A 26,117-nucleotide genomic window follows, 5' to 3' on the forward strand; every position below is an offset into this window, starting at 1 on the left:
TTGGATCCCAGTCAGGGCACATGCGGGAGTCTGTCTCACTGCCTCCTTCCTTCTCACTTAAAAAAAAAAAAAAAAAAAGAAGAAAATATGAAGAAAAAGAACATTAAAAAGTTTAAGGAATAAGCCATATTGATATGGTAGAGATATTTAAAAACTACTTGAAAATCTCAGTGAAACAGATAATTGGGGGAAAAATACACATTTTTATGATTAAGACAAAATAGATGAGTCATCATGGAAGAATGTTAAAAATTATGTTAATTTTGTCTTGAATAGATAAGACAGCTATTGGGTTCTTTTAGTCTTTTATGGAACAAGTAGTTTTTCTACTGTATTGTTCATTCCAGAGCATAAAAAAGAAAGCCTGCCATTTTACAGTATGAAAAAATAGGCAAAAGTCTGTAACAAAAAAAGAGCAAGGAAATTAATTAAAAGTACCGACCAATCTCCCTTTTTTAAAAATAATTTTATTTATTGGTTTTAGCAATGGATGAAGGGAGAGAAAGAGATAGGAACATCAATTTTTTCCTGTATGTGCCCTGACTGGGGATTGACCGGCAGCCTCTTCTTCTGTACGATTGCTCTAACCAACTCGACTATCTGGCCAGCATGACCAATCTCACTTTTAAATGTTGATAGAAAAATTCTAAGTATATCACTAACAAATTACATTTAGTAGTATATTAAAAATAAACATCTAACATGGTCAAAGAGGCTTGACCTTATGAATGAAAAGATACTTTATATAGGAAACTTAATATATAAAACATCAGTAGGGTAAACTACATCATTATTTTACTAATTGAATAGAAGATACTTGATAAATGAGCTTTTGTTTGATAAATATAAAACTATTCTTATAAAAATTTTAAAGTACTTTTATAATATGGTGAAAATAGACTAAAAGCCAGCAATATACTTAATTTTGAGATACTAGAGACATTTATTATTTAACAAGTGTTTATTGAGCACCTGTTATGATCTAAGCACTGCTTTGAGAGCTGGTAAACTGTCTTTCATAGGGCTTACATTCTAGTAGGAAGGGTGACAAATGATAGCAATAAACATCACAAGTAAGTTAATTATATAACATTAGAAGGTGATGAATTATGTTTTTATCTCATTTATTTATTTGTCATTAGTTTTAGTGAGAGAGGAAGGTAGGGAGGGAGGGAGAGAGACAGAGAGACAGCAGGAATGTTGATCTGTTCCTGCATGTGCCTTGACCAGGGATTGAACCAGCAACCTCTGCCCTTCAGCATGATGCTCTAACCAACTGAGCTATCTGGCCAGGGCAAATTCTATTTTTAAAAAACAGTGCAGAGTACTGGGGTTTGGGAGTAGTATGGTTGTAAAGATTTGTAATTTCAATGACGCATTCACAGTGGGTCTCAATGAGGGGGTGTATTTGTATTTTTCTGAAGTTGGAAACGGGGAGTCAGACAGACTCCCTCATGCGCCCGACCGGGATCCACCTGGCATGCCCACCAGGGGGCGATGCTCTGCCCATCTGGGGCATTGCTCTGTTGCAACCAGGGCCATTCTAGTGCCTGAGGCAGAGGCCATAGAGCCATCCTCAGCGCTCAGGCCAACTTTGCTTCAATGGAGCCTTGGCTGCGGGAGGGGAAGAGAGAGACAGAGAGGAAGGAGAGGGGGAGGGGTGAAGAAGCAGATGGGCGCTTCTCCTGTGTGCCCTGGCCGGGAATCGAACCTGGGACTCTTCCACGCCAGGCCGACGCTCTACCACTGAGCAAACCGGCCAAGGCAAGACTTGTTTCTTGAGGGGAGTAAGCAGTGTGAATGGATAGTTGGGGAAGTACAGCTGTATTCCAGCTAACTGAGAACAGCCAGTGTGGAGGCTCTGAGGTGAGTGAGAGCTTGCCTGCTGTGTTGAGAATTAGTGAGGGGCTGGTGAGACATAGCAATGAGCAGGCAACAATAGTACATGAAGTCAGATCAGTTTAAGAGGTCACAGAAGAACTATATATATTGCTTATAGAAATTAGGGAATATTTTATCGCTTCATATTCATTTTGAAATATCCCCTAATTTTTGTGAGCAGTATAGTTGAGATAGTTAGAACCCAAGTCTCCTAACTCTTAGTGCATTGCTCTTTGTTATTCCATGACCTTGATTTTTTTTTTTTTGTATTTTTCTGAAGTTAGAAGTGGGGAGGCAGTCAGACAGACTCCTTCATGCACCCGACTGGGATCCACCCGCATGCCAACCAGGGGGCGATGCTCTGCCCATCTGGGGTGTTGCTTCATGTGGTCGGAGCCATTCTAGTGCCTGAGGCAGAGGCCATGGAGCCATCCTCAGTGACCGGGCCAACTTGGCTCCAATGGAGCCTTGCCTCAGGAGAGGAAGAGACAGACTGAGAGGAAGGAGGAGCTGGGAGGATGGAGAAGCAGATGGGTGCTTTTCCCGTGTACCCTGACCGGGAATTGAACCCAGGACTTCCACACGCTGGGCCGACACTTTACCACTGAGCCATCCAGCCAGGGTGACCTTAACTCATATCTTCATTTTTTTGATCTGTAGGTGTGGCAGTTGGAAGCGATGAACCTAAACATAGGTTTAAAGTCCTATATATTTTTGTCTGGAAATTGATTATGAACTGAAAAAGGGAAACCTAAAACCTAATATTCTAACAAATATATTAAAATATATTCTAACTGAAGTTTGAAAATTTAGAAAGTAAATTTAGTATTAATATGAATCCCTCTGTTATGCAAGAACATTAAATGTTTATTTGCCCTAGGCTTTTTTTGCACTAGCAGACATTCAGAAAATTATTACATATTTATGAGAGTATCTTACAATGATATCTTATTTTTGTAATATCACGGAGTAATGTGGCCAACGTGCACATTTTCTGAGTGACAGAAGTGTAACCTTCAATTGATAAAACTTTAAAAATAATTTTTAAAAAACATTTAAAAATTGCCTGACCTGTGGTGGCACAGTGGATCATATGCCGACCTGGGATGCTGAGGTCACCGGTTCAAAACCCTGGGCTTGCCAGGTCAAGGCACATGTGGGAGTTGATGCTTCCTGCTCCTCCCCCCACCCTTCTCTTTCTCTCTCTCTCTCTCTTTCTCTTCTCTCTCTCTCCCCCTCTCTAAAACGAGTAAATAAAAAAATTAAAAAAAATGAAATTTACCATTAAATGTTTTGATTCAAATAGTTACATAATTAATTGTACTTCTTACTGTTTCTTTAAAGAAGGCGATAATGAGATTTAACAAACTATTGAGTTACCTGCTACAAAGCCACTGTGTTGTTTACTTCTCTCTACACCCGTTCCCTTATTCCTGAAATATAGTGTCCACCTCATAGGATCAATATGTTAAATAATGTATGTTATATGCCTAGGCCAGGGCCTCGCACATTAGTAACAAATAAATGGTAATTTTTAAAAGAAATTATAATGGTCAAAAAGAAGTACAAACTTTTTGAGCCTCTTAGGCATGATTTTGAGCACTTACCTCCTCTTGACCTCACCTGTCAAATTTTGTTTGCATTGTTTCTTTCTTCACTGTGACCCTTCTTCCAGCTAAAGCTTAATCTGTTCATGCTGGGAGTTTTCCAGATCTAATTCCAAGCTTTTCATGGTATGCAGATTTTGATGGTTAAACCATTTTCATATATTATTCTATAGTGATATAGATTCAGGGATAATTAAGACTTATAGGATTATTTTTTATTGTTCTAAATGGCTTCAGCCTGTTGTCGTTTTTTAAGCTCATTTTTTGAACTTGATGGTTTTTAGCTTCCTTCCCCACTGTCAGCTCCCATTACTTGCTGCTGTCAGTGCTGTTTTGTTTTTATTAGTTTCTCACTGCTTCTCATCCTCAGTGTCTGATCTGTTGAGTGTATTGAAATAATTGGACAATCAAATTTTATAAAATAATGTCTACGGCAAGAATGAGAAATAAATTTTAGCTAATGTGTTGATTCTGATTGGTAGTGGCCACCTGGAGTGCTGTGTTAAGTTAAGCAAGATTCTGGAGCTGTATCCAATTTTGATGAGAAAGTGCTCTGATAATGAAAAGGGGGTGGCAGTATGAGCAGCCACATATTTGCCATTCATTGTCTAAAGTAAGAGTAAATAAATAGGCCCTGCCTGAGGATCTAAGTGGGTTCTACAGTAAGATACGTAAGTTAGTATGTGGGTTTGTGGAAGGTAGGATTTTGACCCTTAGATACCTTTTTTGTTATTGGTTACCTTTTTACTTTAGACATCAAGGTTTCCAAATAACTTATCCATGGATAAGTAAAGAAAATGGTTTAAAAGGATTCTGTTTTGCACTATTTAAGTTAACTTTGTTTATTCAATAATTACAGGATTAAAATTTTAGCCTATGTCAAAACTTAGTGTTTTTTTCACTTGATATTTTATGTTTTATCAAAATTGAATACCAAGTAAAATTTCAAATATGTGATAAGGCACTGAATGGGAAATACCAGATTATTAATATTCACAAGGCAAATTAAATTTCTGTGTACTTAATTATGGCAATAAATAGGCATGTCTGTATGATTATTAGTTTTTATTTAATTTGTGACTATGTCTGAGGAAGTTTAAATTTTTAAATGAATTAGTGTCCTTCTTTTTACACATATCACATATAACTTTTGCAGGTTGGATTTGCTACCATTTTATGCAAGATTGGTTGCTACATTGCATCCCTGCATGTCTGATGTAGCAGAGGATCTTTGTTCCATGCTGAGGGGGGATTTCAGATTTCATGTATGTATTTAAGCATTTATTTTGTAATATGTATATACCTAAAAGTTGAATGAGAACTCTTTAGTTTAAGAATATGATTATTGGTTAAGCATATTTTTGAAATTTGGTATTGGTCTAACACATCAGAATATAGGCCTTCTAAATTTTTAAATGTAAATTTACTCAAAGCTTGAAATGGTAAGTGATATACCAATTTGGAGGTGAGCTGTTGCTGCTATCTTGTTTCCCCATTGTAGGTATTGTACTTTTTGCTTTTGTAAAGTAAAAGCGATTCTCCAAGGTCAGGAGAGCCAGCAAGCCTCATTGGTGTTCCCAGAAGCAACATAGGATTGCTCATGACAAGTCAGGACACACAGTGCCTTGTTGGATGCTGGTGTCGGGGGTCCAGAATGTTTGGGGCACATGAGTTTCCACAAATGTTGCGATCTCAGTGAATGTTGTAGCCCATGTTTTTATTAATGCTTACCTTAAGAATCTTTCCTTGGATAGTAGTGAATTCTTTAAAGAGAACCTTGGTAAGTACTAGGGTCCTGTTACCAGACAACTTCCTTCCCTTTCTGGTCCCTGGAGTCTTACTAGACTGCCTATTAGTTATTCTTCAAAACCCACCTTACTCAGTTATCTTGTGGAGCCGTTCAAGTTTCAAAAATAGTCTTGAAAGGAGCAAAATTATACCTTAGAGGTGACTGAAAGTGAACATTGGTAGACTTTGAAAAGATGAAATTCAAGTGTTTATGTTGTTAGACGATGGAAGATTGTGCTTATAAAATTTAGCTTTACAACGAGTTGCTAGGAATGCAAATAAATGTTTCCTGAGTTCCATATGCACTTTATTGCACTTGCTTAACACAAATCAGCATTACCAAGCACCTAGAGAACAATTCCTGAGGTTAGGAATCTCACTATGTAGTTGGTGAGATAAGGCATAAACCCTTACAAAAGCAAGAGAGGACCCTGGTCCGGTGGCTCAGTGCATAAAGCATCAACCCCGTGCACCAGAGGTCACAGGGTTAGCTCCTTCAGTCAGGGCTTGTATGAGAAGCAATCAGTAAGTACATACCGTTAATGCTAACTAAAGGGAACAACTAAGTGAAACGAGTTGATGCTTCTCTCTTTTTCTTTCTATCTCTCTTCCACCCTCACCTTCTCCCCTTGAATTAATGGAATTTTTTTTCTTAAAAAAAGAAAAGCTAGAGAGAAATTAAATTTTAAACCCTAATGTATTTGATATTAGAAGGAATTGCATGTTTAATTGCCAAATGATATGTTTGAGAGTGAGTACCTTGAGTTCAAAGGAAGGAGAAAGTATCAGTGATGAGTGGAACCATCTCCAAAGGCTTCTTGCCATAGGTATTAATCTATTTAATGTAAGATGTGTGTTTTTTTTCTGGGCCAGATTTTGCTGAACTATATTTCAGATTTTTATAGTATTAAGTAAGGGCAGGTTTCTATATTTAAAGGAGTTTGGAAACACTGAGAACAAAAGTGTTAAATGATTTTATTTTTGTTTTAATATAAGAAGTCTGAAAGCTTTAATAAGGTAATATGCATTGTAAACCTTCTGGAGGGGTTAAATATGTAGTGGGTTAAGTATGTAGGCACTCAAAGAACGCACTTTGATAAATGCTGCTAGTTCAAGGGCAGATGCATCAGAAGTCATGATAATTCTTGTTGATATATTTAATCTCGTCATACAAACAAGAAACTTTTGCTAGCAGACAATAAATGTGACTGTATTATATTGAGTTATATGCATATGCCCTAAACCAAATCCAAAATTAACAAAACACAAGTTGCTGCATTGAACATAATTAGTGCTTTTGGTAAGAAACTTAGAATTAAGAAAATTTTATTCATGTATACAGTACTTCTCCTCCCACCTTTGAAACTTGGGATGGGATTTGAGGGAATTGTCATTTTTTGTTACTGATTGCAACTAGAAGAATATCAATTCTAGGAATATACTTCTGTAACCACTGCTCTCAGAGAAGAAAAGAATGGGCACTTGAGGTCATATCTCACCTCTGCTTTTTCCAGGATCTGTCCTTCCCCACCCCCAAATCTGTACACTTTGCCAGTGACCTTTTATTAGGAGTGACCTTTTATTAGGCTAAAATGTGCTTAATACTCACATCCTAAATGAAGATACAATACCAGCAACAAAAATACTTCTCTCAGTCCCGTCCCCGACTATTCTCTTTCATTTCCTTCTTGTTCGAATTTTTTAGAGTGTAAGAGTATTTGTCTCTTCTACTGCTGACATTTATCCTTTGTTCTACCATCATAGCACTCTGGCAGAGACCACCACTGTCTTTGTAACCACCTTATGTTAGTGGATGTCTCTGTAGATTCTAAAATTGCTGGACTCTTCTGTTTTTTTAGGAAACTCAATCTGGCTCTCCCACATGGTAGTATTAAACTTTGGCCGAGTTACTTAAGTGTTTTAAACCTCAGGGTTTTCTTGCCTATTAAATAGGGATAATAATTGTATCTTTTAAAATAAGATTGTTCTTTCGGAGTAAATGAGATAATGCATATAAAGTTGAACACACAATGCCCAACATAGATATCATAATGATAATAATCCTTCTCTACCACCACTTGCTCCTAGTTCTTGCTACCATTCTCAATATCCTTTGCTCTTTTGTCCATCTGAGTTTGTATATTGATGTTACCCAGACTTTCTTCCTTCACTCTTCTTTTTGATGGATACATTTTACCTGGGGTTCAGTTAACATCTGTTTCCCAGCAACCTCCAATACATATCTCTTGCCAGAACCCCTCTCCTGATGTTATTAAGTTCTCATGTACTTACTAAAGATGTTCATAAACTCATTAATTTTTTCTAAAAATGTCTTTACCCTTCTCTTCCTTGTATCAGCTTCTATTTTCTCCCTATAAATTTGTAATATATTTTATCTGATCACTAAGAAAAATACCACTGTTTTTGTCCCTGTGACTTTTAGTAGCTAGTGGTCACCAAATTGTATTGATACTATCTTCTGAAACACTCCTCTAGGGTCTCCTTTCATGGCCACTGCCACTGCTTTCGTTTTCTATAACTTGAATTGTGAAGATAGCTTTTATGTAGCTGCACCATATTGTCACAATCTGATTTTATTTGTCCTCTGCTAAGACTATCACCTGAGAAATAAACCTGGTTAGCAAAACTGTATGAAACACATATAGTATTAAAAAATAATTCTACCATTCTAGTTAAAACAACAGATTTGCTATTTTGACTGAAAGTAGTAAAACCAACATAAATGAGAAATTCATGTATATTGTGATTGAAATTTGGAGAAGGAATTTGGCAATGTTTTAAGGTCCTAAGCCTGACCAGGCGGTGGCACTATGGATAGAGCGTCGGACTGGGATGCAGAGGACCCTAGTTTGAAATTCCAAGGTCACAAGCTTGAGTTCATGCTTATGCGTCTTGAGCGTGGGGTCACTGGCTTGAGCATGGGATCATAGACATGACCCCATGGTCGCTGGCTTGAGCCCAAGGTCACTGGCTTGAGCAAGGGGTCACTTGCTCTGCTGTAGCCCCCTGGTCAAGGCATATATGAGAAAGCAATCAATGAACAATTAAGGAGCTACAACAAAGAATTGATGCTTCTCACGCTCTCCCATCCTGTCTCTGTGTCCCTATCTGTCCCTCCCTCTGTCACACACACACACACACAAAAAAAAAAAATCCCAAGAGCCATTTCTATATTGGACACCTCTGAGAATCTGTCCTAACAATCCTATATACCCCCAAAGCTTTATTCATATTATGAATTGTAATAGGAAAAAAAGTGGAAAATAATCTAAAAGCCCAGAAATGGATTAAGAAAACGATATCGAACCATTGAAACTGGTATTTACCAAAAAGCTTTCATATCATAGAGAAGCTGCTATTAGAGGGGGGAAAAAAAGAAAGCTATAAAATCTTACACATAATAAATAAACTTTCAGTTATGTTAAAATGCATAAAGAAATGAATTGTCTAGTATATTAATATGTTAGTAGTGACTGACTTTGAATAGTGAGTAATGTCTTTTTTTTCTTTTCTGGTTGTCTGTGTTCTCCAAATTTTCAGCAGAGTCTTTTATAATGTAAGGGACTTTTATGTAAATAATCATATCACCCTCAGTGATTGACATTTTTAAAATTAGTGTTCTTTTAGCTTTTTAATTTTAAAAATTGTTTGTTTGTTTACAGAGGCAGAGAGTCAGAGAGAGGGATAGATAGGGAGAGACAGACAGACAAGAAGGGTGAGAGATCAGAAGCCTCAATTTTCTGTTGCGGCACCTTAGTTGTTCATTGATTGCTTTCTCATATGTGCCTTGACTGAGGGCTACAGCAGACCGAGTAACCCCTTGCTCAAGCCAGTGACCTTGGACTCAAGCTGGTGAGCTTTGCTCAAACCAGATGAGCCCATGCTCAAGCTGGCAACCTCAGGGTCTCGAACCTGGGTCCTCCACATCCCAGTCTGATGCTCTATACACTGCGTCACTGCCTGGGCAGGCTCTTTTAGCTTTTTAAATAAGCCTCTTGGTAAAATAAGTTAACCACATATCCCAGTATTGGCGTATTTATTTATGTTATATACATTTGCAGTTGAATGAGTTATTTTATGTACATAGTAAAACATACAAAAAGTAAATTGAAAAGTCTGATACAGAAGACAAATAGAAGTTCCAAGATTATTTTTCCTCCATACCCCAGCAGATCGAAGAATCTTACCCACTCTTTTTTGGAGATTAATGGTCCACAGAATAAAATGTTTCTTTGAAAGAAAGTTTGCTTATTTATAGACTTAGTGCTTACTTAAGGTTTAGCCTATAGTAGATTTTTTGAAAAATTAGTTTAGTGATTGCAAAAATAAAGTTTATGTAAAACAAAATGAGCAAATTATGGAGAACGGAAAGTAGAATATCTCATTGGATGAAGTTTGGAGCAGGAGGTTTCCTTCCTTCCTCCCTCCCTCCCTCCCTCCCTCCTGCCCGCCCAGAATAGTGAGGCAGGCTCCCATATGTGCTCTGACCAGGATCTACCTGGCAACCCCATTTTGGGACGATGCTATTTTTAGAGTCTGAGTCTCTCACACTTGCCCAACTGAGCTATCCTCAGCATCTGGGGTTGTGCTCCCATGAGCCATTGGCTGCGAAGGAGAAGGGGGAGAGGGAGGGGAAGAGAAGCAGATGGTCACTTCTTAAGTGTGCCCTGACCAGGAATTGAACCTGGGACATCCATATGCTGGGCTAATGCTCTATCCACTGAGCTACCCACCAGGGCCAGGCCAGGGGGGTTCTTTCTATAGGAGAATAATGAATGATAGGTCTTGGAAATTCTTACTTTTTATATGTTGACATATTTGAAGTGTTTATTTAAATAATGCACATGAATTTATTCAGTTAATTTCAGTTGCCATTAATAAATGAGCTATAAGCACCATTTTTGCTGATGATTATTGATTATACAAGTAAAATCTTACAACACATTATTGACTTTAAAACAGAAAGTATACGTTGGTAATTCACTGTATTTACTTTTGCAGAAGTGTTTGACTCCTTTTTGATCAAAAGGAGTCAACAAATGAAACTGAAAAATATTGAATGAGGATTCAGAATAAGTTTAAGTTTTTTAAATAAGTGACAGTCTTTTGGAAAACGTTCAGTTTTTTTCATCTGAAAATGAGGGAATGAGCTAATTTATTTCTAATACTTGAAAATTTTTATAATTTTGTCATGTTAGATTGTACCTCCTTAACCTCATTAATGTTGAAGAGTAATTGTGGATAATACACTATGTTACATGTTTTGAAAGCTGTAATGCTCAGTAATACTTAAAATTGTATGATACTCCACAGCAGTTAAGAGTTTGTGCTTCCAGAATCACCCAAGGAGATTTTTAAAAACATGTATGTATATTTCCTAGCCCTACTGCCACTAAACATTTAGCTTCAGTATGTCATTTTTTACATACTTCCTTACACACATGTTCTTTTGTTTTTTTGTTTGTTTGTTTTAAGTGAGAGGAGGAGAGATAGACAAACTTCTGCATGTACCCAAACTAGGATCCACCTGGAAACCCCCGTCTGTGGCCAACGTTCAGACCAACTGAGCCATCCTCACCTCTCAGGGCCAATGTTCAAATCAGTCAAGCCACTGGCTATGAGAGGGGAAGAGAGAGTGAAGGGGGAGAGAGAGGGGAAGTAGAAGCAAATGGTCGCTTCTCATGTGTGCCTTTACTGGGGATCAAACCCAGGATATCCTCATATCAGGCTGACACTCTGTACACTGAGCAAACCAGCCAGGGCTACTTAACACATTTTTTTGTTTCTGTATTGCTTTAACTCTAAAATGAACACATGCTCAGTGTAGATGATTTAGAAAATATAGAACATACAAAGTGGGAAGATGGGGAAAATCCATAATTTCATCACTTAAAAGTAAACCTTGGTAATATTTTAGTATATTTTCTTTACCTTTAATCCTCTGTAGTTTTTCATGGATGGATTCATATTATATATACAATTTTCCATTCATTAATTACTTCTCATGCACAGAAGTATTTAACAATCTCATTTGAAATACTTCTTAAACATCATTTGAAAGGTTGTATAATCTTTTGTTTTGTACATTACTTGCTTAGTATCAAGTGAATTATAGGTATAATCATTACCACTATCACCATCATCCTTATTTTTATCCTTATTTTACCAAGTGAGTCAGCAGGTTTCAGGGAGTTCATGTGAATTATCCAAGATCATATACTTTTTAAAAAAATGACACAAAATGATCATAAGGGCTCAGACATTCTGACCATAGATCTTGTTCTTTTGTTACTGCAACACATATATAAACATTAAACATTTTTATTTATTTGTTTACTAAACAAACATTTATTTGGTGTCCATGTATTGTGATATAAATATACAAAGATAAATAAAATTAAAGTAACTAATATTTTTTGGACTCTTCCTGGTCCCTATGGATAACTGTTGCATGTGTTTTATGTATATACACCAATTCATGTAAGACTTACATCATCCCTATGAGGCATGTTATTACTTTTATTAATTCCATTGTACAGATGAGGGAATTGAGGCATAGGGTTTAAGTAACAGCTAGTAAAGGATAGAGCTGGGATTTAAACTCAGCAAATCTGGTCTAGGATCCACTTTTTTTTTTTTAATTTATTCATTTTAGAGAAGAGAGAAAGAGAGAGAGAGAGAGAGAGAAGGAGAGGAGCAGGAAACATCAACTCCCATATGTGCCTTGACCAGGCAAGCCCAGGGTTTTGAACTGGCGACCTCAGTGTTCCAGGTCAACGCTTTATCCACTGCGCCACCACAGGTCAGGCTGGATCCACATTCTTAATCTACCCTAGGAGTTCACAAAATAAGAGGAGCTTTTTTTTTAAAATTAAGTAAGAGGAGGAGAGATAAGTACCCTAACTGGATCTACCTGTTAAGCCCACTAGGGGGCAATTGCTCCTCCCATCTGGGGTGTTGCTGTATTGCTCAGCAACCGAACTCTTCTTAGTGCTAGAGGCAGAGGCCATGGAGCCATCCTCAGTGCCTGGGGCCAGTTTGCTCAATTGAGCCCTGGCTGCAGGAGGAATTGAGAGAGAGAGACAGAGAAGTGAGAGAGAGGAGGGATAGAGAAATAGAGAAGCAGATAGGTGCCTCTCCTGTGTCCCCTGACAGGGAATCGAACCCAGGATACCCACATGCCATGCCAGTACTCTACCACTGAGCAAACCGGCCAGGGCCAAAAGGAGCTTTTTTTTAATTTTTTTTTTTTAACTTTTTAAAAATTCATTTTAGAGAAGAGAGAGAGGGAGAGAGAGAGAGAGAGAGAGGAACAGGAAGCATCAACTCCCATATGTGTCTTGACCAGGCAGGCCCAGGGTTTTAAACTGGCGACCTCAGCGTTTCCAGGTCGATGCTTTATCCATTGCGCCACCACAGGTCAGGCAAGAGGAGCTTTTTATATGCAGTGCTTATCAAACATTTATGAAAGGGCCTTTTTTTTTCTTTTTTTCTTTTCCTCTTTTCTAAGTGAGAGGAGGAGAGATAGAAAGACTCCCGCATGCGCCTCCACTAGACTCCACCAGGCAACCCCTATCTGGAGCTGATCCTCTGCACATCTGGGGCCTTGCTCACAACCAAGCTACTTTTAGCTCCTGAGGTGGAGGCTCCATGGAGCAGTCCTCAGCAGCTGGGGCTGATGTGCTTGAACCAATTGAGCCATGGCTGCAGGAAGGGGAGAGAGAGAGACAGAGAAAAACAGAGAGAGAAAGAAGGGAAGGGGGAGGGTGGAGAAGCAGATGGTTACTTCTATGTGCCCTGACCGGGAATCAAACATGGGACCGACACTCTACCATTGAGCCAACCAGCCAGGGCCTGAAAGGGTCTTTATGAAAACTGTACTGTTTTCTAAATTGTAGGGCTAAAACAGTCAAGTTTCTTTGGGTAATTTTAATATTAGAAAGTGCAGTCTAGTTAGTTATATTTTCCCCATTTATCTCTAGTCCAAAGCTATTTGAATGTCTAAATGAGATAATTAAAATAAAGTTCTGTAAGTTGAATTTTTGTGATTTTATTTTTAATTGATGCAGTTTTATTGATGCTTTAGATTAAATACCATTATAGTGAGGTCTGACTTTTTTAAATGAGTAAACAGTTTTATTTAAAAATTATCCCAGATCTAAGATGTCTAAATACCTATCTATGCATGCTACAGAAAGTAGGTCCTTAAAATAAAGGTGATAAATTCTATTTGTGTTAGCAGTGTATGTAGAAGTCTAGTATATTTATATAAATGATTATCATTAATTGTCCAGCTGCTGTCCAGGTTAGGCCTTGTTTTGAATTCCAGCACATTCTGTTTTAATGGAATTCTCAAGTAACAGAAGACTGGGATTTTAGTACTGATCCTTAGGCAAGTTATTTGATAGATTTGTGTTCTTTTGTTGTTGTCTTAGCTATTAAATCAGAACTGTAACAGCTATTGTTCCCTTTAGAATGTTAACATGGAACAAATATAGGATAGTATTTTTTTTAAGTTTTTTTTATTATTTACTCATTTTAGAGAGGGTGGGGGGAGAGAGAGAGAGAGAGAGAGAGAGAGAGAGAGAGAGAGAAGGGGGGGAGAAGCAGGAAGTATCAACTGCCACATGTGCCTTGACCAGGCAAGCCCAGGGTTTTGAACCAGCAGGATAGTCTTCCGAAAAAGTAAAGAACACCAAACTAGTTCAAGGCACCACCACAGTATTGTCCTTATTGGTCAGATAAAAGGTTTCAGGACTGTAGGTTTGGTTTTCTGATGAAATATTATTCTGAGGTTAAATTCAGTTACATTTATCTTGAGGTTTGTGTTCACATTGTACTGTTGTAATTGGATTTTGTGGTATTCAGTATTTCTTGAAGTATGTGTCTAAGTAGGGGGTTATATATACAACAGATTTGAACTTGGATATATGACTGTGGACTGATGATGAAGAAGGATAGTTATTATATTGGGAATTTAATTATAATGAATTTATAATAAAATACAATATAAAGTTTGTTATTATACTAACGCACTAACTGAGCCATAATAATATTTTTGCTTAAGTGAGCTTTTGGCATTCATTATTTTTTAAAGCAGCATCTCCTAAAGTATGTTCCTTATAATATTAATATAATCGGATATTAACTAGTTATTGTTAGCATTTCAAAAAGAGGATTTATATTGCCAAATAAATTTGAGAAAAATTGAATTAAATTTAAGTTAAACAGATTTCTTATTTTGAGATCTTCTTTAAGTCTGATAAAATGCATTATTTCCTCAAATTATTTGAGCATGGCACTGTTTTGCAAAGCACGTCCTGGCACTGGTGTTGTACAGAACTTGTTTTTGCCTTAACTTAAAACAGTTTGAATATCAAATTTATTTAAAATATTTGGAGTGAATTCAATCTTAAAATAACAGTTCTTATCACAGAGATTTCAAAATGTTAATTAAGCAGTGTTTCTTTTAATTTGTAGGTACGAAAAAAGGACCAGATCAATATTGAAACAAAGAACAAAACTGTTCGTTTTATTGGAGAACTAACTAAGTTTAAGATGTTCACAAAAAATGATACACTACATTGTTTAAAGGTTAGTGCTGAATTATTTTGAATTATTTTTAATAGACGAATTTAAAGTTTTAATTACAATTACTAGAGAAAATGAAATAATTAAGAAATATTTAATTAACATAAAAGAAGGCAAGAGGGGAGTAAAAAGGAACATTAAACAATTGAGCAAAGTAGAAAACAAATAGTAAGATGATAGATACAAAAATACAACTGTGACAGTAATTACATGAAATATATATAAAAGGACTAAATACATCAAATAAAAGCCTTAAATTTGATTAAAACAACACCCTAAGTGCTGCCTATAAGAGACATACCTTTAAATACAGTGTTGGGCAAAAGTAGGTTTACAGTTGTGAGTACATGTAACAATTTATATTGTATTATTTATTAATTATTGTAGTACTTATTTGTACACCTGTAACCCTACTTTTGTTCAGCCCTGTATAAAGATCAGAAAGCCTAAAGTAAAAAGAGGGAGGAAATATCCATGGAGATATATAGTCAAAAGACAGCTGGCTGCATTATTATCAAAGTAGACTTTAAGGCATGAACCTGAAACCTATGTATCTTATTCATTAGGGTCACCCTGTTAAGTTTAATTTTCTAAATAAAAAAAAAGAAAAAAGAAATAAAGAAGTTACTTGATAGTGATAAAGAGGTCATTTTAACAGGAAAGTGTTACTTCCTGAATCAGTATGCATTCAATAATGTAGCTTCAAAATATATAAAGTGGCCGTGGCCGGTTAGCTCCGTCAATTAAGAGCATTGTCCAGAAATGATAAGGTTGCGTGTTTGATCCCCAGTCAGGGCACACAAGAAGTGATCAATGAATGCACAACTGATTGGAACAAACAATGAATGATTCCCTCCCCCTCCTCCTTTTCTCTCTCTCCCTTCTTCTCTCTGTTTTTTTGTTTGTTTTTTTTTTGTTTTTTTTTGTGGGAGAGACAGAGTCAGAGAGAGGGGCAGATAGGGACAGACAGGAAAGGAGAGAGATGAGAAACATCAATTCTTCGTTGTGGTTCCTTAGTTGTTCATTGATTGATTTCTCATATATACCTTGATGGGGGGGGGGGTACAGCAGACTGAGTGACCCCTTGCTCGAGCCAGTGACCTTGGGCTCAAGCTGGTGAGCCTTGCTGGTGACCTCAGGGTCTTGAACCTGAGTCCTCCACCTCCCAGTCCAATGCTCCATCCACTACACCACCGCCTGGTCAGGCTATTTATTTATTTATTTATTTATTCATTCATTCATTCATTCATTCTTTTTTGAAGGTGAGAAGAGGGAAGATAGGCAGACTCCCTCATGTGCCCTGACCGGGATCCACCCAGCAACCCCATCTGGGACTGATGCTTGAGTATGGAGCTATTTTAGCACCTGAGGATGATGTGCTCCAACAGAGCTATTCTCAGCCCCCAGGATCCATGCTTCAACCAGTTGATCCACTGGCTGCAGAAAGGGACAAAGGGAGAGAAGGGTGGGGAAGAAGAATATGGTCGTGTCTTATGTGTGCCTTGACCGGGAATTGAACCCAGGATGTCCATACACCAGGCCAATGCTCTATTCAGTGAGCCACCGGCCAGGGCTTTTCTGTTTCTTAAAAAAAAAGGGAAAAATAGTTGCCCTGGCCAGTAAGCTCAGCAGTAGAGCATTGGCCTGGTTTGTGGAAGTCTCAGGTTTGATTCCTGGTCAGGGCACACAGGAGAAGCAACCATCTGCTTCTTCACTCCTCTCCCACTTCTCTCTCTCTTTCTGTTTCTCTCTTCCACTCCCTCAGCCATGGCTCTAATGGTTCTAGCACAATTGGCCTCCGGCACTGAGGATAACTCCATGGCCTTGGCCTCAGGCACTAAAATAGCTGGGTTGCTGAGCAATGGAGCTGTGGCCCAGCTGGGCAGATTATTGCCTGATAGGGGCTTGCCAAGTGGATCCCTGTCAGGGTGCATGTGGGAGTCTGTCTCTGCCTTCCCACCTCTCACTTCAAAAACAACAACAACAAAAAAACCAGGCCGGATAACTTGGTTAGGTAGAGCATTTTTCCAGAGTGAAGAGGGTGCTGGTTTGATTCCTCAGTCAGGGCACATACAGGAGCAGCTTTTCATGTTACTGTCTCTCTCGTCCTGCCTCTCTCAAAAAAAGTAAATAAATAAAAATAAAAATGTTATATATATATATCTATATATATATAGATATATATATATATATATGGCAAAAATTGACAAGGAAAAGAGAAAGAAACAAATCCACAACCATAGTGAGGGACTTGAAAATGCCTTTCAATAGCTGAAAGGAAAGGTAGACAAAATTAGTAAGTACTGTATGTACAGAATTGAACAACACAGTTAAAAATCTTGAATTGGCACTTTACCAAACAGAATCAGAATTTGTAGTCTTTTCAAATGGACAGGGACCATTTACAAAAATCAACCGTAAAGTCTCAGCAAATCAGAGAAGAGTGAAGTTACTCAGATTATGTTTTCTGTCCACAGTGGAATTTGAACTAGAAATCAATGACTAATTGTATATGGTAAAGTTGATGCAGCATAGATGAAATAATTCTACATTTGGAATTGATCTTACTAACAATAATATTTTTTTATCAAATTTATTTCCTTGTGATATTACTAGATATATCACACTAAAATGGGTCTCGTGGATTAAAATACATTTGGAAAACCCTGAGTTAAACTTATTTACTTCATGATTTATTAAGAATGTTTAAAATACTAATTAATAGTCAATGTAAATATTCAAGGGGGTAAGTTTTCTAAGTCTCCTTGGAGCATCTCAGGACAATGCAAAGTACATTTTGGGAAACTCAAGAGCATTTTAAGAGGGATTGTGAACGTTTTGTCAATGCTATAATTGAAAGGAATAATTTTAACATATTAGTATATCTTTGGACTAATTATTAAAAATTAAATAGGGATGATACATAGTTTTGACACAAAATTTCATTTCTAGAAATTTGTTTTAAGGAAATAATCATAAATGTGTGGACAGATTTATCTGTACGAATGTTTATTACAACACCATTTATAAAAGCAAGAAATTGTTAATTTGAATATCTAATAAATAAGAATTAAGTTTTGTTTTTGTTTTTGGGTTTTTGGTTTGTTTTGAGAGAGAGGAGGGGAGATAGAGGGACAGACTCTCACATGCCCGCCCTGACTTGGATCTACTTGGCAACCCCCATTGCTTGAATCAACCGAGCTATTCTTAGTGCCTGAGGCCAATGCTTGGACCAGCCTAGCCACTGGCTGCGAAAGGGGAAGAGAGAGAGAAGGAGGAGAGGAAGGGGAAAGAAGCAGATGATCACTTCTCACGTGTGCCCTGTCCAGGGAACGAACCTGGTCTGTCTGCATGCTGGGCCAGCACATTATCCATTGAGCCTACCAGTCAGGGCCAAGAATCAGTTAAGTTTTAGTATAGTTTATATTTTGGTTTTAGAGTTTCTTTTTTTTATTTTATTCATTTTAGAGAGGAGAGGGAGATATAGAGAGAGAGGAGAGACAGAGGGAGAGAAGGGGGGGAGGAGCTGGAAGCATCAACTCCCATATGTGCCCTGACCAGGCAAGCCCAGGGTTTCGAACCAGCGACCTCAGCATTTCCAGGTCGGCGCTTTATCCACTGCGCCACCACAGGTCAGGCAGTATAGTTTATATTATACAGTATTCTGTACCTTTTAAATCATGCCAAAGTAGGGTAAATAAGGACATGAAAAATAGTCATGTTACTGTTCCCTGCTCAAAAAAACCCCCAAGATATTAAATAATGTGATATGTCTGAACCTATTTTGGTTCAGAAAATATAGATAGAAAAAGATTGGGAGGCTAAATATTACTAAAATATTATGGTGATGGCCTGGCCTATGGTGGCTCAGTGGGTAGAGCATTGACCTTGAATGCTGAGGTTGCTGGTTCAAAACCCTGGGCTTGCCCATTTAAGGCACATATAAGCAATCAGTGAACAACTAAAGTGAAGCAACTATGACTTGATACTTCTTGATCCCTTTCCTCTTCTTTCTCTGTAAAATCAATAAATAAACTCTTTTGAAAAAATGTTGTGGTGATTTGTTGTTTTAAAATTCATACAGTAAGTTTTTTGTGGTCAGAATTATAAAAGTAAATGTTATTTAAACCAAAACATAATCATTTAGAAAATGTTAGTTATATATGTGATGAATTTAAATATGTGGCATTTAGTAATACATTTAGAAAGGACTTTGATATTAATTTCCATATAGCCTTCTAAAACGAAAGACATTAAATATATTGAAGATTTTAAATAAAATTTTTATGGCAAAACACAAAAGATGCCTAGCAGTGAAATTGTTAAACTAAACAGACCAGCTTTTGTTTTTTATACTGACATTTTTTAAGTTGTTACACACATTAGAAGTACAATATTTTTTTTCTCTAATAGGATTGAAGTAGTGTCCTTGTGGGTTTTTTTTTTATTATGATTGTTATTACAGATGCTTCTATCAGACTTTTCTCATCACCATATTGAAATGGCATGCACCCTACTGGAAACATGTGGAAGATTTCTTTTCAGATCTCCAGAATCACACCTGAGGACCAGTGTACTTTTGGTAAGGGCTTGAGAATCCTAGCAAGAGATTGAGGTTCTTGATTACTTCAGGGTTATAAGCATTGACCAATGCCTGCTATCTTGCTCTGCCATATAAATATGAATATTTCTGCCTCAACTAGAACATCCCATACATATGAGCTGCCATTCCTGGAGAGCTGTTGGAATTTTTCTTACTTGGCTGCCGTTGAGTTAACAATGTTTTAAAGGGGGATTAAATTTAACCAAAAAATAACTTTTGACATGATGCAAATGAGCAGGTACTCTTTCTATTGCATTAGGTTGATGTGTCATAAGCACATAAATTATAAAGACATACAAAATTAAATTTTGAAATGAAAAATAAGTTATTTCTTAAATTAGTTAGGATGCTGAAATGACCATCAAGTTTATTAAGCAATTAAGTTGTTATGCTTATTGAAAATATCCATGCATTTGCTTATAGCCTTTGGTAGAGAGGAGTAGGGGTTGGTGTTCATGTTCAAAAGAGCTCTCTGGTTTAGGAGTTCCTGGGCATACTCTGTCATCAGTGTTGTTACAAGTCGTGATTGTACTATTTTTTCTAGATATGTAATTTTTTTTTTTAGAATCCAGTTGTGGGCCTGTATACTCTGCCAGTGATATCTAAAAATGAAGAAAATGTGAGAATTTATTTCTCCTAAAGGGAAATATTAATGTGAAAGCCATCAAACGGAATTGATTTTTCTCCGTGTTTATATCACATTAAACATATAATAGCTATTTCAAGTTCAGATTGTTACTGTAACAAAGAGAAAACTCTTCCTCCTCTTTGGTTCATATTGCTAAGGCTAAATGAGACATTGCATAGAAAAATGTATTAGTTGAAATTTATACAATATAATGATATTAATCAATGTTACCACAATAAATTTAATTAAATAAAAAATTAATAGAGATGCTAGGAAAGTTTAGTTTTTAATGCCCACTTTTTATTTACAGCATTGAATTCTCAATATTTTTTATGATGGAAAATATATACTTATTGTGGTGGTATGGATGAACATTGCGTTGTTGAAAAGCAAAGTCCTTTCTGCCTGTCTGGATTCTTGGTTCAGTCCATCATTTATTCTCTTGCATAGTAGCAAAAGAAGCTAGCCTTTATCATTGATTCTCTTGTTGTCTGGATAGGAGCCTTGTTTATTTATCATTTAATATTTTTGTAAGTTCTATATATCAGGCATGTTATAGCTGCTTAAGAGGAATGGTACAAAGAATGAGATACAGTTGCCATCCTCAAAGTGGTCCACATCTAGCTAATTCTAATACAGTGTTGCTAAGTGCTTTAATAGAAGTATGAAGAGAATATTATGAGCTCAAGGAGAGGTACTTGAGCCAGACTGATGAGTTAGTAAATACCTTCCTTAACAGCTTTATATTATTCACCAAGTACAAACTCTTATGTCAAACCCTTGGGATGTAAAGATGAAAGAGATAGTCCATGCTTTCATGGAATCTTAATAAGTCAGAAGAGTAAATAGGCAATTGGAATACATGGTGGGAAAGGCAATAATAATATGGTAAGCCTAGGGTATTATGGATGTAGATAGAAGTTCTAGACACTTAACTAGTCTGAGTATGTCAGGAAACATTTCCTGGAAGAATCGTGTTTATATTCAAGACTAATCTGAATCTGAAAGGCAGAGAAGGAAGACACATTGTGTCAAGCAGCTACAAATAAGACTGGAGAGGCAGGCAACACACTAGATGAATCAAGAGCCCTGAGTGCTTTACCAGCAGTTTGCTTACACACTTAAAACCCAAAGTTTTTACCATGTCTGCAGAGTCTGGTATTACCTAGTTCTCCCCACACTTAAATCTCATCTCATGCAATTTCCTGTGATCACCTGGCCTTCCTTTAGTTTCTGTAACATATAACTCTCCTCAAGCCTCTGCTCTTCTGCAGTGAATGCTCTCCCCAGGGCTTTTGTCAATCTTTCCTTGTCTTTCTGATCATAACTTAGATATCACTTTCTTAGGAGGCTATCCCTTATCCACCCTACCTAAAGTAGGGTCCTCGTGACTCTCTCTCTTAGTGCCTTATTATTTTCCTTTATACCACTGATCACAATTATTATTTAAAACCGTGGTAGTCAACCTTTTTATACCTACCACCCACTTTTGTATCTCTGTTAGTAGTAAAATTTTCTAACCACCCACCGGTTCCACAGTAATGGTGATTTATAAAGTAGGGAAGTAACTTTACTTTATAAAATTTATAAAGCAGAGTTACAGCAAGTTAAAGCATATAATAATAATTACTTACCAAGTACTTTATGTCAGATATTTGCTAAGTTTGGCAGAATAAATCTTTATAAAACAACTTACTATAGTTAAATCTATCTTTTTATTTACACTTTGGTTGCTCCGCTACCACCCATCTGGAATGCCCACTAGTGGGCGGTAGGGACCAGGTTGATTACCACTGATTTAAAAGATTGCTGGTTTATTTGTTGACTTGTTTATTTTGTCTTCCTATGTCAGACTGTTACGTAGGAATCATGTCTTTCTTATTCACTAGTGAGTTCCAGCACCTGGAATAATGCTTAGCACATAGTAAGTGCCAAGTAAAATGTTTGTTGAATGACTAAATAAATTCAGTAATCTTAATGTTTAGTATGATGCTGTTTTAAGAATTAGGAGTGCTATTTGAAGATCTTCAGCTAGGCAGTGATTCTCAGCTGGTATCTAGTGGGTAGAGGTCAAAGTTAACATAAAACATCGTAAAATGCACAAGAAAGCCCTCATTCTCCCACAGCAAAGAATTACCTCATCCAAATGTCAGCTTGAGAAAGGTTAAAGCTTAGATGATGATTGACTAGATCTATGGTTTTCAGTCACCTTTTCTGAGTTGATGCTGAGGCCCCTGGACACCATATAAGACCTTGGGGTTTTTTTGTATTCTTGTCTTTAGAGCAGGGGTCGGGAACCTATGGCTTGCGAGTCAGATGTGGCTCTTTTGATGGCTCCATCTGGCTCGCAGACAAATCTTTAATAAAAAAATAATAACGTTAAAAATATAAAACAGCCCTGGCCGGTTGGCTCAGCGGTAGAGCGTCGGCCTAGCGTGCGGAGGACCCGGGTTCGATTCCCGGCCAGGGCACACAGGAGAAGCGTACATTTGCTTCTCCACCCCTCCATCGCGCCTTCCTCTCTCTCTCTTCCCCTCCCGCAGCCAAGGCTCCATTGGAGCAAAGATGGCCTGGGCGCTGGGGATGGCTCTGTGGCCTCTGCCTCAGGCGCTAGAGTGGCTCTGGTCGCAACATGGCGACCCCCAGGATGGGCAGAGCATCGCCCCCCTGGTGGGCAGAGCTTCGCCCCATGGTGGGCGTGCCGGGTGGATCCCTGTCGGGCGCATGCGGGAGTCTGTCTGACTGTCTCTCCGTTTCCAGCTTCAGAAAAAAAAAATGCAAAAAATATATATATATAAAACATTCCCAGGTATTACAATCCATTCATTTCCTACCGCTCATGTTCATGGTTCACAGGTCATTGTATGGCTCTCACAGAATTACATTTTAAAATATGTGGCGTTCATGGCTCTCTCAGCCAAAAAGGTTCCTGACCCCTGCTTTAGAGATAGGTCAGATTTATCTGGTACAGTATTGAATGGCACAAGCTCTGAGAGTAAAATTTTTCTCAGTTGTATGTGGAATAGCCAGAGTCACCCCTTTATTCATATTTTTGGTCTTCAATTTCAGTCACTCATATATATGAACCTTGTTGTACTTAGAGTCATGTAGTTTGGCAGAGTAACATTTGTAGCAAAATTCTCTGAGTTTTATTGTCAAGGCCTATGACCAAGCAGTTACTTAGTTCTAAACAAATGATTAGTGGTATAATAATTACTGTGCTTGCACACTCTTAGAAATACCTAGTGATTTTTTTTCTAGCCCTTTCTCTTGAAACCTTATCACAAATAGAAGTTTTTTTAGGAATAAAGGAACCTTAAAATTAAAGTATTTTGACCAATGCAGAGTTTTTATTTTAGGAACAAATGATGAGAAAGAAACAAGCAATGCATCTTGATGCAAGATATGTCACAATGGTGGAGAATGCATATTACTACTGCAACCCACCTCCAGCTGAAAAAACAGTGAAAAAGAAACGTCCACCTCTTCAGGAATATGTCCGGAAACTTTTGTACAAAGATCTATCTAAGGTTACCACTGAGAAGGTAAATCTTAATGGAAGCATGGAATAATGGTCAACTTGAGATTTGAAATAGTTATGTAATATTCAACTAAATTAATTCTTTTTCATCCTAATGATAATAGATTTCAAAGCAGTACACTTCTAGCCTGTGCATGAAATTGTTTTAAGTCAGGGACATATATAATAGTTTTCCTAGATCAGTTTGTTTACAAATTGCTTCAGTGCCCCACAAAGTATAGATAAGGAATGCAAGTATCTTACATTATTAACATTTTATAAATGGAGAATTTGAAGCAGAGCTATTAAAGTGCCAGTAGTGAAGTTTAGGAGCCATTATGATCGACTTTATACAAGTTATCCTAAGAAGTAATGGATTCTCATGATACATAATATATGGGGATATATGTTTTGTTTTTCTGTTTTGATAATAACTTCTTACTCTTATTAAAATGGTAATTCCTCCAACTTGAATTTTGATGGTGTATATATATTTGAAACTTACTTTGTCTCTGGTATTCTGTAATGAATTTGTCTTTAAATATTTTGCTTGAGATCTTAACCTTGAATGGGCTTTAGGAGGCCCATGGCCTTCTGAAATTTCATAATTTTGAATTCTGGGGCTGTCTGTATTTTTCTGGAGAGAAGGTCTGTAGTTTTCTTTAGATTCTTGGCAGGGGTCACTTTCCAGAAAAACTGAAGAACCACAAATCTGTGATCTTAGGTACTGTAGTTACCTTGTTAGAAACTTCACTTTTAAGTAAGATGTGTTGAACAAAACATCTCTTGGTTAATTCTAAAAGTTGAAACCATACAGTGTAGAACTTTTTTATTTTTAGGAAAATAATAAATTAACTCTGGACAGAGAAAACTTATGGGGAGGATAAAAGGCATGGAGTAATTAATATATGGGTGGTGTAAAGGGTAATAAGAATGATAATGTGGCTGTATAAATTGAAACCAGCTTTCAGAGAGTCAGAAAAATAGTAGTTTAAAACAGCAAGGATTTTGACAGCTGTTTAGAATTGACTAAAAGTTTTAAAAATATAGACTATTTATGCAGTTGAGACATTATAATTTCCAGTAAAGCTCATATGAGAGCATATTTAGTGCTTAAAAGATGGATTGTGGGTGTAGAGATGAAGGAATACTTTGCGGTCTGCCAGTAGAGCCTTTTCCCTCACCATACAAAAAATGGAGAGAACTTTTTAGGTAGAGCTGTACTGATTATCTCATTAGCAGAATTTTTGAAATAGTAATAGCTAACTTTTATGGGGTACTTAAAATGTGCCAGAGACTCTCCTACATGCTTTACATGTTTTTACTTGTCTAATTCTTCAATCAAACTGAAGTGCTTTTATTATCCCCCCTTTTACACACGGGGAAACAAGACACTGTGTAATGTCAGTCTTGATGCTGTGTTTTCCATCGTAAGTGATCTTTTAACCAGTTCACCTTGGGTTTATTTATATATTGGAAATTTTTGATTTCTTAAAAGAAGTGTCTAAGGTTATTTACATAAGTAATGCACAGGAGAAAACATTCTTTGTAAGCGTTGAATATTTTTTTCAGAGGTCTTCGTATATAAGTGTATATTCTTAGCTTGATTGAAGACCTAGAAACTCTAGGAAATTTGGGAGCATTATGGAAAGATGTAGGAAAAATATAAATACGTTTTTCCAATAATTAGAAAATTTTCATGTTTAATTTATAAAGTACAAAAACCGATAGAAGATCTCTAAAGTATTTCCTATTTCAAAAGTTCTTTATCTGCATGATCATAATAAAATTTTTATATTATTGGGTATATTGGACTACTATTATGTGCTTGACTTACTAACTTAAAATTCTTCTTGTGAAGGTTTTGAGACAGATGCGAAAGTTGCCCTGGCAGGACCAAGAAGTGAAAGACTATGTTATTTGTTGTATGATAAACATCTGGAATGTGAAATATAATAGTATTCACTGTGTGGCCAACCTTTTAGCAGGACTAGTGCTCTACCAAGAGGATGTTGGAATCCATGTTGTAGATGGAGTGTTAGAAGATATTCGATTAGGAATGGAGGTAACAAGGACCCTCTTTAAAGTTGTCAAATTGGAGTTTTGGGGGAATTTAAACAACTTTTAAATCCTTTTATTAAAAAATAATAATTTGAAGACCTTCCTTTCCTCCCCATATGGTTTTGTTTACTATTACTTCTTTAGAATCAGTGGTTTCTTACTAAACCCTAAGGTACTAGATTTCCTAGGCTTCTCTCAAGCTAATACTGGGGTTTATTTTACCTCTGTCTCAAGTCCAGTTAAGCTTATTTTGGAAGGAGATAGTACATTTTTATTATTTCTGGGTTACTATTGGGACTCATGTTATAGGATTATAAATTTATTAATTAGGAAAATTGGTAATCATTTAATAAGACTCTAAGCAGATCCCTTTCTGTGGGCTTATTGTTTTCTTAATTCATGGATTATAGAGAAAAT

At 36.9% G+C, this 26,117-nt stretch overlaps 1 protein-coding gene across 4 annotated transcripts in view; it reads left to right on the forward strand.

Moving 5' to 3' along the window:
* Positions 1–26,117, forward strand: part of UPF2 (UPF2 regulator of nonsense mediated mRNA decay) — a 128,440-nt gene that overhangs the window by 66,862 nt on the left and 35,461 nt on the right. For all 4 annotated transcript variants that reach the window (XM_066384626.1, XM_066384624.1, XM_066384625.1 and 1 more), the window contains exons 9-13: positions 4,645–4,753; positions 14,778–14,891; positions 19,354–19,470; positions 23,479–23,664; positions 25,501–25,704. In XM_066384626.1, coding sequence (XP_066240723.1) covers positions 4,645–4,753; positions 14,778–14,891; positions 19,354–19,470; positions 23,479–23,664; positions 25,501–25,704 — 730 coding nt within the window. The remainder of the gene's footprint in view (positions 1–4,644; positions 4,754–14,777; positions 14,892–19,353; positions 19,471–23,478; positions 23,665–25,500; positions 25,705–26,117) is intronic.

This window comes from Saccopteryx leptura, chromosome 5 (assembly GCF_036850995.1).
Source record: "Saccopteryx leptura isolate mSacLep1 chromosome 5, mSacLep1_pri_phased_curated, whole genome shotgun sequence".
Classification (NCBI taxonomy): Eukaryota; Metazoa; Chordata; class Mammalia; order Chiroptera; family Emballonuridae; genus Saccopteryx; species Saccopteryx leptura.